Source organism: Girardinichthys multiradiatus, chromosome 22 (assembly GCF_021462225.1).
Source record: "Girardinichthys multiradiatus isolate DD_20200921_A chromosome 22, DD_fGirMul_XY1, whole genome shotgun sequence".
NCBI lineage: Eukaryota > Metazoa > Chordata > Actinopteri > Cyprinodontiformes > Goodeidae > Girardinichthys > Girardinichthys multiradiatus.
In genome coordinates this window covers 24636422-24650921 of record NC_061814.1, presented here as the reverse complement: position 1 = coordinate 24650921, position 14500 = coordinate 24636422, and the positions used below count along the sequence as shown (strand labels likewise).

The window sequence follows — 14500 nt, the reverse complement described above, 5'->3', positions numbered from 1 at the left end:
TCGGTTCCACTTTGCGCTCAAAGAAGAAATTTAAAATATAAATATACAAAAAGGGAAATAAAAATAAAATGTTTCTTGTAAATATGTATATATACACAATCTTGTTTCTATTTTAATAGTATTGTCCTCAGTGAAACTATTACAGACAATAACCTGATAAAATTGCATGTAAAAATGGCAACATTTAAAAAAATAAAAGTACTTTGCTTTTCATTTTGATTCCTACTAACATGTTTAACAGTTAAGAATTGGTGCCCAAGTCCAGTCCTAGAGAGCTACTTTCCTGCTACATTTAGATGCGTCCCTGCTCCAACACACCTGAATCTAATGATTAAATTGCCTCATCAGCATTCAGTCATTCAGCTCTGCAGAGGCCTGCTAACGAGCCGTTCATCTGATTCTGGTGTGCTGGAGAAGGGAAAGTTGCAGATAGTAACTTTCCAAGACTGGACTTGGGCACCAGTTCTGTTAAACATGTTAGTATGAGTCAAAATGAAAAGCAAAGAATACAAAGTGAGAAAACTGACAAGACGTTTTGAATTATATTGAAAACAAGCATGTGGAAATTACTGCCTGGAAAAGTGAAATTGTTTGCTGTATTCATTCTAACTTGCATAGTTTTAGATGTTGTATCTTAAACAAATCAAGGTAATAATTTACATAGATTTTGTGAGTAGAATTCACAGAAATAAATTATTTATAGCAATTTAGATTAATAAGTTTACAACTCAATCTTAACAAACCTTTCATTAAAAAAATTTAAGTTGATTAAATGTAATTAAGCTTTTAATTATAATTTTAAATTGTGCTGGTTTTACTTCAACAGAAAAAACATATTAACCCTAATAGCAATATTGCAAAATTTAAGTTCACGCAAATTGCTACATCAATTAAACAGGAAAATGAGAACATTAAAAAATAGCTGACTATAAACGCACCTGTGTCCCCTCACTCTCCATTTGAGTCTCTCTATAAATCAAGATAACAGTTGGGCATGGGGCTTAATAAGATTCTCCAGATATGATAACCTTGAGTAAAAATACCACACGGATGACAGTCTTTACCCAAAAATTTAAAAACATATGTCTAATACGAGAATTTTATTTTATTTAAAGCAGAAAAGCAATTATTTCTCCTCTTCTTTTACTACTGCTAAAATAATATATTTATATTAATAATAATACTTTATTTTGTAAATATTTTATTAATTTTATCAAACCATTAATTTAATTTTGAATCTGATACATAGACTTAAGTAAAAGTGTAGAATAAACACCAGCTACCATAATTGGTTGTTTTTAAGTTCTTATTGCACAGGAATTTACTTATTGGCTATTCTGCATTTTATAATTAAAATAAGTTAAACAAATATAACAAAGTGACATTAGCTGTTTAATTAGTAGGGCTATCAGCTAAGGCAGAGCCTGCAGTCAGCTGTTTAACAGCCATGCTATTTGTAGCTTGCCAACTATAGCTTTAACACAACATAATCTGAATAAGAGTGATAGGTGGTGCTCCCTTATTGTCGTAGGCTCAGACTGCACCCAAAGGTATCTGCAGATCCTTTTTTTCTTTTTTGTAAGTGAGGAAAATGTGTAGGTGCCTTTTTTATGCCAGCTGACCTGTGGTGTGCAGCAACAGGTGGGTAAAGGCAGCACTGTTTTACTCTATGATCCAGACAGCCAGAGAAAATGCACCTCGCTCTGGCACTTTCCTTGTCCTCTAATAAAGAATGACTTTGAACCTAAAATGAAACATTTTTATGGATTTGAAACCATACATTTTTAAAACCTCGGCCCACCTTGATAACAGTAACTGGTCCATACCTACTAACAATGCATAAATGTAACGGATTGCATATGTTACGTTAACACCAATTATTTCTAAATTGTATTTTTTTAGCAGCAATGGCAGTAGCTGCTGCTCTTCTGCTTTAGATAAATAGATCATGTTATCTATTATTGCTTAAAATCTTGTGTTTATACTTGTCGCTGGTGTTTTTGATCCTGGTTATAATACAGGGAAAATCTCACACTTGTCCAAGCCAGATTGCAAGCTATGATACATCTTGAAAGATGGAATAACCAATACTAAATATACGATGTTCCCAAACTTTCTTGTAGATCTGAAGCGAGTGGAGATTATTTTCAGATTGTCAAAGGCATAAATAAAATCTAAATAGACATCCTTACCGCTGCTCAGCACAGTGAGACGTGGAGTCACGTCCAGGTCCAGAGGCATTCTGAATGGGAAGCCAGCCGCCACTGCACACAAGAAAGTCAGCAACAGGAGCATCGCTGCCACAGAGTTAGCTCCCTGCATCTCCGCCGGGCGTCCCTTAGGGTAGAAACTGTCCTCTAACAGGGTGCATGAGTGAACAAAGACCTCCTCAGACAAACACTGATGTGCTGCTACTCACTACTTTTAGTGTTGGAGTCTTTCAATGTGATGAAGAGAAGAGGGAAGAAGCCTGAAATAGTAAAACACACACAAATCCCAAAGAGTTAACAGTCTGTGATTGAGAATGACAAAAAAGGATGAAAAGTGGGTGCAGCAGGGTTTAGTCACAATAAATTAGTTCATGCAGAAATGTCAAAGAAATACAAAGTGCATTTGCTCAATAAATCACCATATGTGTTGCAAACTCTCAGAGCATGTATTAAGAGAGCAGCAATCTCAAGATTTAATTAAAAAAACAAACGAAAAAAAAAGCCACAAATGCGCCGACATCCCAACCAAAAACTTAAGGGTTAAACTGCAAAGAAGAGTAATGTAGATCGATATGGGGTGAAACCAGTTCAAACGGTGCACGTACCTGACAGGAGCTGATCCCACGACTGGATGGATGTTGAAATATGATAATCTCTACGAATTGTGTGTGTTTGTGTGCGTGTATGTATGCTGTGACGTGAATGCCAATGTTGCTCCTGCCGAGTAAGACCCTCTTCAGTGATGGAGAAAGAAGGAAAGGGATGAATTGTTTGTGTGTATCTCATGCACCAGCGGCCTCACAGACAAACTGAGGTAAAACACTGACACACACACTCTGTGGAGCAGCGCAAGCCTTGTCCAGTCTTGTATGCAGTAATGGTAATCTCATTCATTTACCGTCTCTCTTTTAAGCACACACACACACTAACTGCTCCCAGGTCCTAATGTAAACAGCCACTCTTTAGCACTTTCCATCAAACAAATCAAGCCTCAGTTCTTCGAGCTGAGAGCCCAGAGCCATTGCTTAAAACCTCACAGATTTGATTGTGACCATTGCACACATCTTTTGAAGAAAAAAATAACAGGTTGAAAAGTGAGGCTATTGGCAGTAGAGGAAGAGGCTGTACCTTTACAGAGAGTCTCTGTGTTGTTCTCCAAGGTTAAGACCATGACAACTGGCTTTAACGTTGCATAATGCAGCAGCAAGAGCAATGCGCTATATCTGTGATGGTGACAGCAATACAGAGAATCTGAAGCCTGTGTTTCATTTTTATGGCATACATACTGTCACAGACAGAAAAGACGGGCTCCGTCAGAATTTGTGTTTGGGTTACAATTACATAATCACAGGCCTAATCAAGTAAAGTCACAAAGACAATCCAAATTATAAGGGAGTTCAATTGCATAACAATTCATTTAATATCTCTAAATCATTTTACACAATTTCCATCTGTTAACTGAGGGTTAGGGTTAGTTTGAAGCCCTCTTATATCAACAAGAAGTATTTAGGTTTGAAAAAAATCTCAGCGAACTTAATATTTTACACTCAACAAGACACGGTAAGTTATGCTAAAGTTTTCTGTCATAATTTTCTGAGAGAGAGAAAAAGAAAGTGTTAGAGTGATCATATTTCATAGAGTAAAATGTTGCTGCACTCTGTTGGTTAGTTGTCTGAAAAGGGGGCACCTACACTGTACCCCAGCTTATAAAAAAAGACAAATTTAGCTCCTTGGAAATACTTCTGGTTGTGAAAGACACAGGCAGACTTGGCTTGGAAACTGATGGAGAGGCACCCATCAGGCTTAATAAGGTAACACCATTTTAAAACGGCACCTGGTAACCTACGGGGGCATCTCTGTAAAACTATACCCTACTAGTTACAGCAGTCTAGTTAAGCTGCAAAACCTGCTGCTGTTCCCCGTTTCTGCTTGGTTCTGTTTAGCCACTCCACCAACCCATCACCTCCTTTAGGCTCCGAGGTCAGAGACCCTGACCTCCTGACATACAGAAGACATGTTCAGGTGTTTGAGCTTGGATGCCAAACTCCCATTTATTACGAAACAAATTAAAAATGTATTTAAACATTTACACAAGAGTTGTCTGACTAAACTAAAATTTGTAGATTTTATTTTAAATTATAGCTTAACGATATGTATCAAAAAACATAAAGTAGAGACATTCAACCTGTAATAATTATTATGTTTTGGTGCAGCAATAGAAATTACAGTTGCTTTTCCATTTTAAATAAAAGCAATCACACCATGTTATCTATATTTATATGTTTGAAATGTTTGATTAAATACCAAGATACTTTGAAACCGCAGTATTTATACTAAATATTTCTATACTGTAAGAATCTCAAACCAACCCATAACTATACTCAACATTTTGATCTGGTAAGAAAGTCGCAATTAGGGCTGCATGATATCAGGAAAGCAATTAGTTGTGATACTACTGCTGATTACTGTGATATTAAACTATGATTAAATCACATTTTGCTGATTGGTTTCTTTCTTTTTTTTATCAATAGTGTCCCATCATTTTCTGGGAGCTTAGGCATCTTGTCCACAAAAAACATCTGATGTTGGTACCAGAGACAGTTAGAGAACATCCAACTGGCCAATACGTTCTGGGCTTGCAGAGTGTTGATGCACAGAACTTTAAATATTATATCCTAGCAGATATCAAAGCAGTCCTTTGCGATTGCAATGTAATGCATTTATTCCGTATTGTTTTGAAAATGTATTGTGTGAAACCAGCGACCAAAGGAACTTAAAAGGGAACAAAAAAAAAAAAAAAAAACAATAATAATAAAATAGGAAATCTATTGTTTTGCGAGAGAAAACATTCGGCCCCTGCTTTAACATGTCGGGATTTTGTTGTTTTGGTATCTAGCTAACATTCCACTTTGTGCTTGTGGTGTATTTGCAAAGAAAGCAAACACCACATCTAAAACATCTAAAGTAATGAAAAGATCAGTTGCTTTGACAAACTGCATTACAAAGATTCATTTCCGCCAGCTGCCTCTTACGTTTTAGATGTCTTACTTTACAACGTCACCCAAGAAAGGAAGCGTAATAAACACTGAAAGTCTGAGATAAAAGTAAAATCAACTGAGGCTTTATAGTGAAGGCTTATCACTCTCTGCAGAGGGATACTTTTTTACAACCAACAGGAAATTAAATTGTAGTTGATGACTTAGAATGTGACTTTTAGATTTCTTATGCTCCTCTTAAGTGTTTGGAAGTGAAAAACTCGATCAACCAAAGAATGGCTGCTTTTTATGAGTTTCTGCCAGTACCAGTTACTCCAGCTGTGAAAAGTACCCCTAAAGTTCCCGTTTAGGGGAACTTTCATTAGACTAATGAACTCAAACAGATTCTTTAGGTCTAAAATGGTTCAGGCATTCAGGAGCCCATAGTGGTCCTGGTAAGGGCAAATGAGACGTGAATATAACTGGAAACAGAAAATGGGACAGAGAGTCGCAGAGAGTAATCACCACATTCCCAACACTCTCTTCTCTAACATCAAACATACCTGACTCCATCTTTGTGAACTGAAACTCAAGAAACCAGGAAACCTTCAATTGCAAATTGCCCACTGAGCAATACGTCAAAAATGTAAGAGAAGTGGAAGCCAGGTGTTGGGAATAAAATGAATCAAGCCCAGGGGAAATCAGAACACTCACAACCTGACCTTTCTAATCCGCCTACCTGCTGATCTCAGTGCTGGCAAGCGAAACATTCACTCACAGAAATGATTTCATCAAACAGTCATCAAGTGTCCATGGACCTGAACAGTGGAGCACAGTGGTGACAGTTCCATTAACCGACACCACTTATCGAAATAAAAAGCTAAAGTTTTCAGCTTGCTTGGAAGCAAAGAAAAGATTACAGTTACAGCCATTGAGCTGTTCTTCAACCCACAGATAGATGGCTTTTAAACCAGCAGAACTGAACTGTATTTGTTCGCATACTGCAGCTTTACATGTTTTACAGGCGCAGTGCTGAATACATTCATTCCTAACACTAGAGTTATTCTGATAGTAAAACACAGAAGCCACAAAGATCTCCCACTGAATTGCTGTTTGCCATCATTTGGTTCAGTAAAGATCATTCTGGTTTTATTTGACAGGAATAACCTCTACTTTGTGATTCAGGTGTGATATCAGCCTAAAACCTATTAGAAGAACTAGAAAACCTAGAATAATTCCTGGCTTTAAATCTCTGAGGACATACAGGAACTTGCATATTTTATGAAAATAATAATCATATAGTCAGGTGTAACAGTTATAGATGATTGATAGATAATAAAAAACAAAACTGCCAAAACAGTATAGGAGTACACGAGGGCTCCTAACTTCTTATTTGTTAAAATACTATTAATAATACATACAGATTTGGGTGTTTTTTTATATTTCAGCAAGATGTTCCAGGTTAGTAGTAAAACAGTGCAGGTGGCTCCAGGTTAATTCACCTCTTTGCTAATCTGTACCCCAGTACTCACTCGCATGTTGCCATTTCATCCCTTCTTATTTTTTTTTATTTCACAACAGTCAATAAACCATTTAAAACCCAGTTGCTTGTTTATAAATTTATTTCTCTTGGATGTTGAGTATTTTTGATGAATTACGGAGATAAAGAGCCATAAAAATGCTCAAATCCATTCATCCGTGGTCATTACCCTCTTATCCTTGCAAGTTTGCAGGTGCTTATGTCCAGCGCTCGTTGGGTGAGAGGCAGCGCACACCCTGGACAGGCCCCTTGTCTATCACAGGGCAACACAGAGACACACATACTCTCCCTCCTAAGGGCAGTTTAGAGAAATTGATAAACATAACATGAATGTTTTTGGACTGTGGGAGGAAGCTGGAGTACCGGAAGAGACATCTGCTCATCGAGAACACGCAAACTCCATGCAGAAGGACCCTGGGACTTCTTACTACAAGGCAACAGTACAAACAACAGCACCACTTTGCAGCCCGATGCTCAAATCAGACATATCATTTATTTAATTGCATTTTTTTTTCTCTGAAGAGTTTCTCTGCCTTTCTATTCCCATAAATTGGAGTTCTGATCCCAGTTTTGGGCCCACTGGGTGTTAATATGGGATTATGACCCCCTGATCAAATTAAAATAACTCTAAGTGACCTCCTGCTGGTATACATTACTTATTAGAGTAACATATTTACATTTCTAAACATAAGACTATTCAATTTGATTGTCAAAGCCACATAAAGCCTAATACATACAAGAGCTCTCTCTCCCAAGGCTCCAAGAACAAAATTAAATTTTTTACTCCCTCAGCAGCTCTGATTGGGAGTTCTTGCAACTTGTTCTCGACACATATTCTGGACAGGTCTTTGTCTCTTGTGAGGTGTCCGACAAATATTGTGCAATTGGTCAGAAATTTAGAGCTGACCTGAAGAACCTATGCGGACTTCCAAACAGTTCTGGTGAGCCTTAACATATTTTCACCATAACCTTGCTCTTGCCACCTTGAGTGAAAGAACACATTTCTCTGAATCTTACAGGCTTTAAGATGGCTTCTTTGGCTACTAAAAAGGTCAGACAAAATTGTTCTTTTCTTTCTGCTCTCGGTGCAGGAGGACGCTTTTTCTCTGTCTCCCGCTCCCCTCCCATATCTCCCCTGCTTCAGCTCTGTGTCTTGCCTTCCTTTTGGAGCCACTTTTTGCATATCTTCCAAATTCTTAGTTATGGATTTGGTCAGCTGGTCTCTCAATGCAATTGATCAAATTTTCTCAACGAGAAGACTGTTTGGATTCGCCTTTGAGAAGCACCAGCGAGACTCTCATTTTTCTGAATCTGGCTCCCCTGCATGGCCTTGATGGCTGGCTATCTTCAACTTCTCCTGGAAGTTATGTAAACATGACGCTCTGCTCCCTCTACACCACCTTCACCGTTCCCGGCATGATGTTGTTTTGTCAACTTGTTGCTTCTTTGTGCTGAGGTTTTTTGCAATCTCAAACTGTATCCTGCTAAGGATAAAGTGTGAAATATGATTTTTTTCCCTCTATTTACCTAATGTGGCCTCTTTTCTCATCTAGCAAGGGCAGCGCCTGTGAGTGGGCAGCAAAGCCTCGGTGACCCGTCCCCCCTTGTCTTGTGTCATGATATATGTTTGGATGGGTTGTACTGGAATTCTAATTTCCTCTCGGGGATCAATAAAGTATCTTTAAATTGAATTTTGAATTGTATTGAAATCTGCAAAAGTACAAAATGGCAAAGGGGTTTAAAATCAGTTAGTTTCATTACATATCAAAAAATTGTTTACAAATTATTTAGCAAGGTGTAGCAGCATGTCTGTTAAGCAGACAACAATAGGCTCGCTAGTTAAACAGATAGCTTGACTAATTAACCAGCTAATAACAGCCATGAAGAGCAGAAAAACCAAAAGGCATAATATTGTAATATTGTAAAAAGCACAGGTAAATTTAGCAGGTGTTTATTCTAAATGTTGCCTGTGCCTATGTCTATGTATCAACAATAAAAAATAATGCTAACAAATGCTTTAAATATCATTATTAATACTGTAAAAGTCATTACGTTGGAGTATGAGTAGGTTATCCATAAATTTTTTTATCATGTTTTATATACACACATATATATATATATATATGTATATATATATATATATATATATATATATATATATATATATATATATATATATATATGGGTGTGTGTGTTTTTTTTTTTTTTTTACATTTTGTAAATACCCTGAAATCATGATATTTTTACCTAATCTTATCACAAGATTAATCTCAAACCAGCCCTTGCTTTGACTATGCTGTACCATGTTTGCATGTGGACATGCAGCCAGATGACTAACTCCTATTTGAAACTAGATTTTGTTTTAGGCTTCCTGTTTTCGTCAATTACCATAATTGCCCCTTTGGACTCCTAATAAGATGCTAATGCAGGCTATTGACTCACTCTGAACTTTGACAACAAATCAAAGACTTTCTGTAAGAGTCCGAAGCAACATCTAGATAACAAAGATGATGGGGGCCACACTATAAGATCTATGCTGCTGCTTCAGCCCCTTGTGTGTTTTCAGAGCATGCTCTCAGCTGTCTTGTTCTCGTGTGATTCCTGTATAGAAAACAGGTCTGATTTACGTCTCTGTTGAAATGTAAAAGGAGTAAAACTCACTCCTGAAAACTCTAGATTGCTTAATACCGCAGAGCCACAGTGGCTCATTGAGCGTTTTCACCTTTAAGACAAGCAATTTCACTCACTGAGGGCAGTTTAATAAGCTTAGTGAGGTTTATCATTATATCAGTTTAATATTCCTTAGGATAACATACTTATTCCACGTCGTTTTTAGGAGAATATACGTTGTTTGTCAAATCTATGAGAATAAGTGTTTAGAATCCGACGATTTTTGGGTAAATAATCAGATTAACAATTTAAAGTACAATACAGCACACAAATCCCGCAAAGGGAGAATTGTCGCGTAATATTCCCGGTATCTCACCTGAATTCGTGTCCTAATTCCTCAAGAAAAAAGATAACTCCGTTTCCAGCTTGTCATAATCCAAGTGGACTTTAGCCGCTCACTCTCAAACACCGACTGGCGGATCCAAAGCAGCTCCTTCGCTCGGGTACCGTCATCAAGTGGCCCGCCCTCTTCTCACTTTCTTTCCATCAACCTCTGCAGCCCTTTTATTTCTCCCGATCTCCACAGTGAAATGTTATGTGATCATGGAAACCTCATAGGTTACTACTCTAGTTTCCAAGGTAGTAACACCAGGTCCAGGAAGCGCAGGGAGTTGCGGTAAAGGTGATGAAGGTGGAAGCGATCAGCTTGTCCCTGTCAATGGTGACACACTGGCCCCTAGCGTCCACTTTGGGAATTACATAGATTCATACATTTAGGAGTCTTGGATATTTGGCACTGTATTAAACTGGCTGTAAATGTTCAGGCACTATAAATAATAATATTCACCTACTAGTAGTAGTAGTATTATGTTTTACTTAATATTCCGATCTACCTTGTCGACGGTCCTTGCATAAATTGCTCCTCTTTCTGAATTCATGAGATAGATGCTGTTTCTGACATGGCAAAGAATACTTAAACATTAGTTTAGTAAAGAATTCAGAGATCACAAATGGTGTTTACAAGTATATCTAATCAGTGTGGAATTATTGAGTTAGACTAGTCCATATCATGTAAATGTCTTTCTCGTCTCTACCTAAGGTGAGCCTAATGGACAAAAAGCCCCACAAAAATCCTATTTTTGTATTTTCACAAACACAATCAAAGTTTTATAAACGTCCAAGTGAGTTTTAGAGAATCTTTGTTCAGTGTGGCTCAGACTTAATCTTAGTATTTCAGAGTTTAAACTAGAAATCCTAGAAACCTCCAGAAATGTTCATAGTGGTGGTCAGATAAAGGTGTGGGAGGCAGACCAAACCAAACACCTTAACAGAATTTCAATGATTTTATTGAGCAGTCGTATGTATTTGAGTGATGGAGAGTAGGGCCAACACTGACACACACAATTAAAAATGGTGTGGTTTCTACTTAACATGTCAGTTTTCACTAAATTCATACAAAAAGAAAAACAAGAAATGCTGCAGTGGACAGGCCAGCAAATTAATGGGGGTATACATTGCCCTTTGTGGCCACCGATAGGAGGCACCACTAATACAGCTGATCAAACGTGGTCCAGACTTTTTCAGATGCTAACTTCAGCGATGTTAACCAGCTGCACAGCGTTGTGTCATCAATTCCTACATTTTAATTTACACAGTGCACAACACAGGGGATTCTATATTGAAAGGGCATTTAAATAAATTACTACATAATGTTATTGTACCACCTTCTGGGGAGTGGCACCCTGGGTGGTGCCCAAATCCTAAACCGCCACTGACCTAACCAATCTGAAGATTTAGGGGATATTTATTACAGTAATTAAAGATTCTTCTAATCCTGCACACATTATTTGTTTATTTTCTATGTTGGCATGATATAACTGTACAAATAAATACATTTAATGATGGCAAAAATGGCTTTTATGTCTTATATGATGGACTTGTTGAACATGCAAAGAAATGTAAATAAACACATCCATACAGTTTGGTTTTATAATGCAAATATGCAAAAGGAAATACTAAAAATTATACAAAACTTATTCTTGAAGAAGAGTTTCCTATACAAAGTCTGATTTACTACTGTACATATTATTTATTTGTATTTGCTCATTGTCACATTAAGTCCACTGAGTTATGAGATACAATTTTATACTGATTCTGAACAACAAGCGGTTCTGATAAATAGCTGCAAACAGCAACATTTTGTGGCTCCCTGAGGTTAAAACAGACAATAAAATTATTACAATTTTTAGTTAGTTGACCACATATTAAAGGTCAACCACTCTTTCAGCATCTGAGAAGCTATCATACGGTTAGAAGATGACTTAAAGTCTACTCGTGCTGTTTCAGGGTTTGGTTTCTTTTGTTTGACTCATTCATCTAAAGCCATGCAGATAAAAACACACATGTGGCTCCTCATCTGCGGCAGCCCTCAGGTACAAATATGATCCTGTCATCGGTTTGATTTCCCGAATAACTGAGATTAACGCAATGCTGATCTCACTGCCAAGAAAATAAATGTATCTGATAGATATATACGTTTTTGAAGATGGATAACTGAATCAGATGAATGAATAGATGTGGCTGTGAGGAAAACTAGTTCCATAATTTTCCCAGCAAAAACAAATCAGACCTTTGCTTGTGTGCTTGTAAACCCTTTAGGGCATCAGCTCCCTCCTGAAACATGAAGTGATCCTGTTGCTGTGCTTCAACAAAAACTCTGATCATTAAAGCACATGAGGGCATCTGTCTGAAAACATACTGTTTCTTCTCCCATACATACAGAACTTTTAATCCATTATGAATGTATACATTAATAATGAATGGAGTTTGTAGAATTCCCTGGGCAGCAGTGAGGCTTTTTATTTCAGCTCCTTATTTCAATTCAGAGGGGGATTTGTGAAGGTCTGAGACTATGTCTCAGACATCCAGCTCCATTAACCCAACGGAGCAGACCTAAACAGGAACCCACCGAGGAGGTTTGCTGAAGTTCACAGAGAAAAAAGGAGCATGGCTGTTGCTGGCTACCAAGACAACAGCTGCCCTTAAAGAAGTAATGCTGAGCAGGTACGGTATTAGTTACATGGCAGGGTGCAGTGGTTTGTTTTACTCGGTGTGTTCACACACAAAATAAATGTGTTCAGTTATTGGCCTTCACCTCAGCAGAACGGCTTCTATGTTTGGTGTGCATGAGTCTCTCTCTAGATTTTGCAGAGTGCTTTAGCAAGCTTTCTTCACGCTGCTTCAGAAAATATGCTTGTTAGGGTAATTAATGATTAAGTTGTTAAAATCAAAGGTGCCTGGTTGTTTAGAATGTGTCCCATTATGTGTCCCACTAACAGAATATATGGAAAATGAATGGATTAAACATCTATCTATCTATCTATCTATCTATCTATCTATCTATCTATCTATCTATCTATCTATCTATCTATCTATCTATCTATCTATCTATCTATCTATCTATCTATCTATCTATCTATCTATCTATCTATCTATCTATCTATCTATCTATCTATCTATCTATCTATCTATCTATCTATCTATCTATCTATCTATCATATTATCTCTCTCTCTCTCTCTACACTGCTCAAAAAATACAGGGAACATTAAACAACACAATATAACTCCAAGTAAATCAAACTTCTGTGAAATCAAACTGTCCACTTAGGAAGCAACACTGATTGACAATCAATTTCACATCCTGTTGTACAAATGTAAAAGACAACAGAGGGAAATCTTTGGTGATTAGCAAGACTCACTCAATAAAGGAGTGGTTCTGCAGGTGGGGACCACAGACCACTTCTCAGTACCTATGCTTTCTGGCTGATGTTTTGGTCACTTTTGAATGTTGGTGGTGCTTTCACACTCGTGGTAGCATGAGACGGACTCTACAACCCACACAAGTGGCTCAGGTAGTGCAGCTCATCCAGGATGGCACATCAATGGGAGCTGTGGCAAGAAGGTTTGCTGTGTCTGTCAGCGTAGTGTCCAGAACCTGGAGGCGCTACCAGGAGACAGGCCAGTACACCAGGAGACGTGGAGGAGGCCGTAGGAGGACAACAACCCAGCAGCAGGACCGCTACCTCCGCCTTTGTGTAAGGAGGAACAGGAGCACTGCCAGAGCCCTGCAAAATGACCTCCAGCAGGCCACAAATGCGCATGTGTCTGCACAAACGGTTAGAAACCGACTCCATGAGGATGGTATGAGGCCACGATGTCCACAAATGGGGGTTTTGCTCACAGCCCAACACCGTGCAGGACGCTTGGCATTTGCCAAAGAACACCAGGATTGGCAAATTCACCACTGGTGCCCTGTGCTCTTCACAGATGAAAGCAGCTTCACACTGAGCACATGTGACAGACATGACAGAGTCTGGAGACACCGTGGAGAGCGATCTGCTGCCTGCAACATCCTTCAGCATGACCAGTTTGGCAGTGGGTCAGTAATGGTGTGAGGTGGCATTTCTTTGGAGGGTCGCGCAGCCCTCCATGTGCTCGCCAGAGGTAGCCTGACTGCCATTAGGTACCGAGATGAGATCCCCAGACCCCTTGTGAGACCATATGCTGGTGCGGTTGGCCCTGAGTTCCTCCTAATGCAGGACAATGCTAGACCTCATGTGGATGGAGTGTGTCAGCAGTTCCTGCAAGATGAAGACATTGAAGCTATGGACTGACCCACCCGTCCCCAGACCTGAATCTGATTGAGCACATCTGGGACATCATGTCTCGCTCCATCCACCAACGTCACGTTGCACCACAGACTGTCCAGGAGTTGGCGGATGCTTTAGTCCAGGTCTGGGAGGAGATCCCTCAGGAGAAATGGTCAATTTAGATACAATTTTTTCTAATATTATACAAGAACTATGTTTAAAACTTGTAAATCCATCCTTTTATGAAGGCACATGTAAGTTTTGTTGCTCAAAACAATATTAAGTAGGAGTAAAGTTTGCAGATCCCTGACTTCGAAGGTATAGAAAAAAAATTAAACCAGCAGAGGGCATCATTTACATCAATGCCTATTTGCTTGCTCACAACCGCTTGGCTTAAGATTCCATATATAACCACTGTGTACTTGAAATAAAAGCAGAAGACATGTACACAAAAAGCAGTTAAATGTGAAAACAATTAAACCTGTTGGGGGTTTGTAACAACACCACTAGACAACC

The 14500-nt window shown here is 38.4% G+C and overlaps 1 protein-coding gene across 5 annotated transcripts in view; it reads right to left on the bottom strand.

The window, feature by feature from the left end:
- LOC124859417 (semaphorin-4G-like) overlaps positions 1–10023 on the bottom strand; it is a 44830-nt gene extending 34807 nt beyond the window's left edge. For 2 of the 5 annotated variants that reach the window (XM_047352193.1, XM_047352197.1), the window contains exons 1-2: positions 9712–10023; positions 2193–2470 (exon numbers count right to left, since the gene is read on the bottom strand). In XM_047352193.1, the coding sequence (XP_047208149.1) occupies positions 2193–2322 (130 nt within the window). In that variant the 5' untranslated portion in view covers positions 2323–2470; positions 9712–10023. The remainder of the gene's footprint in view (positions 1–2192; positions 2471–9711) is intronic. The other 3 variants (XM_047352194.1, XM_047352196.1, XM_047352195.1) reach the window with 3 other exon arrangements.
- Positions 10024–14500: the final 4477 nt, after the last annotated feature.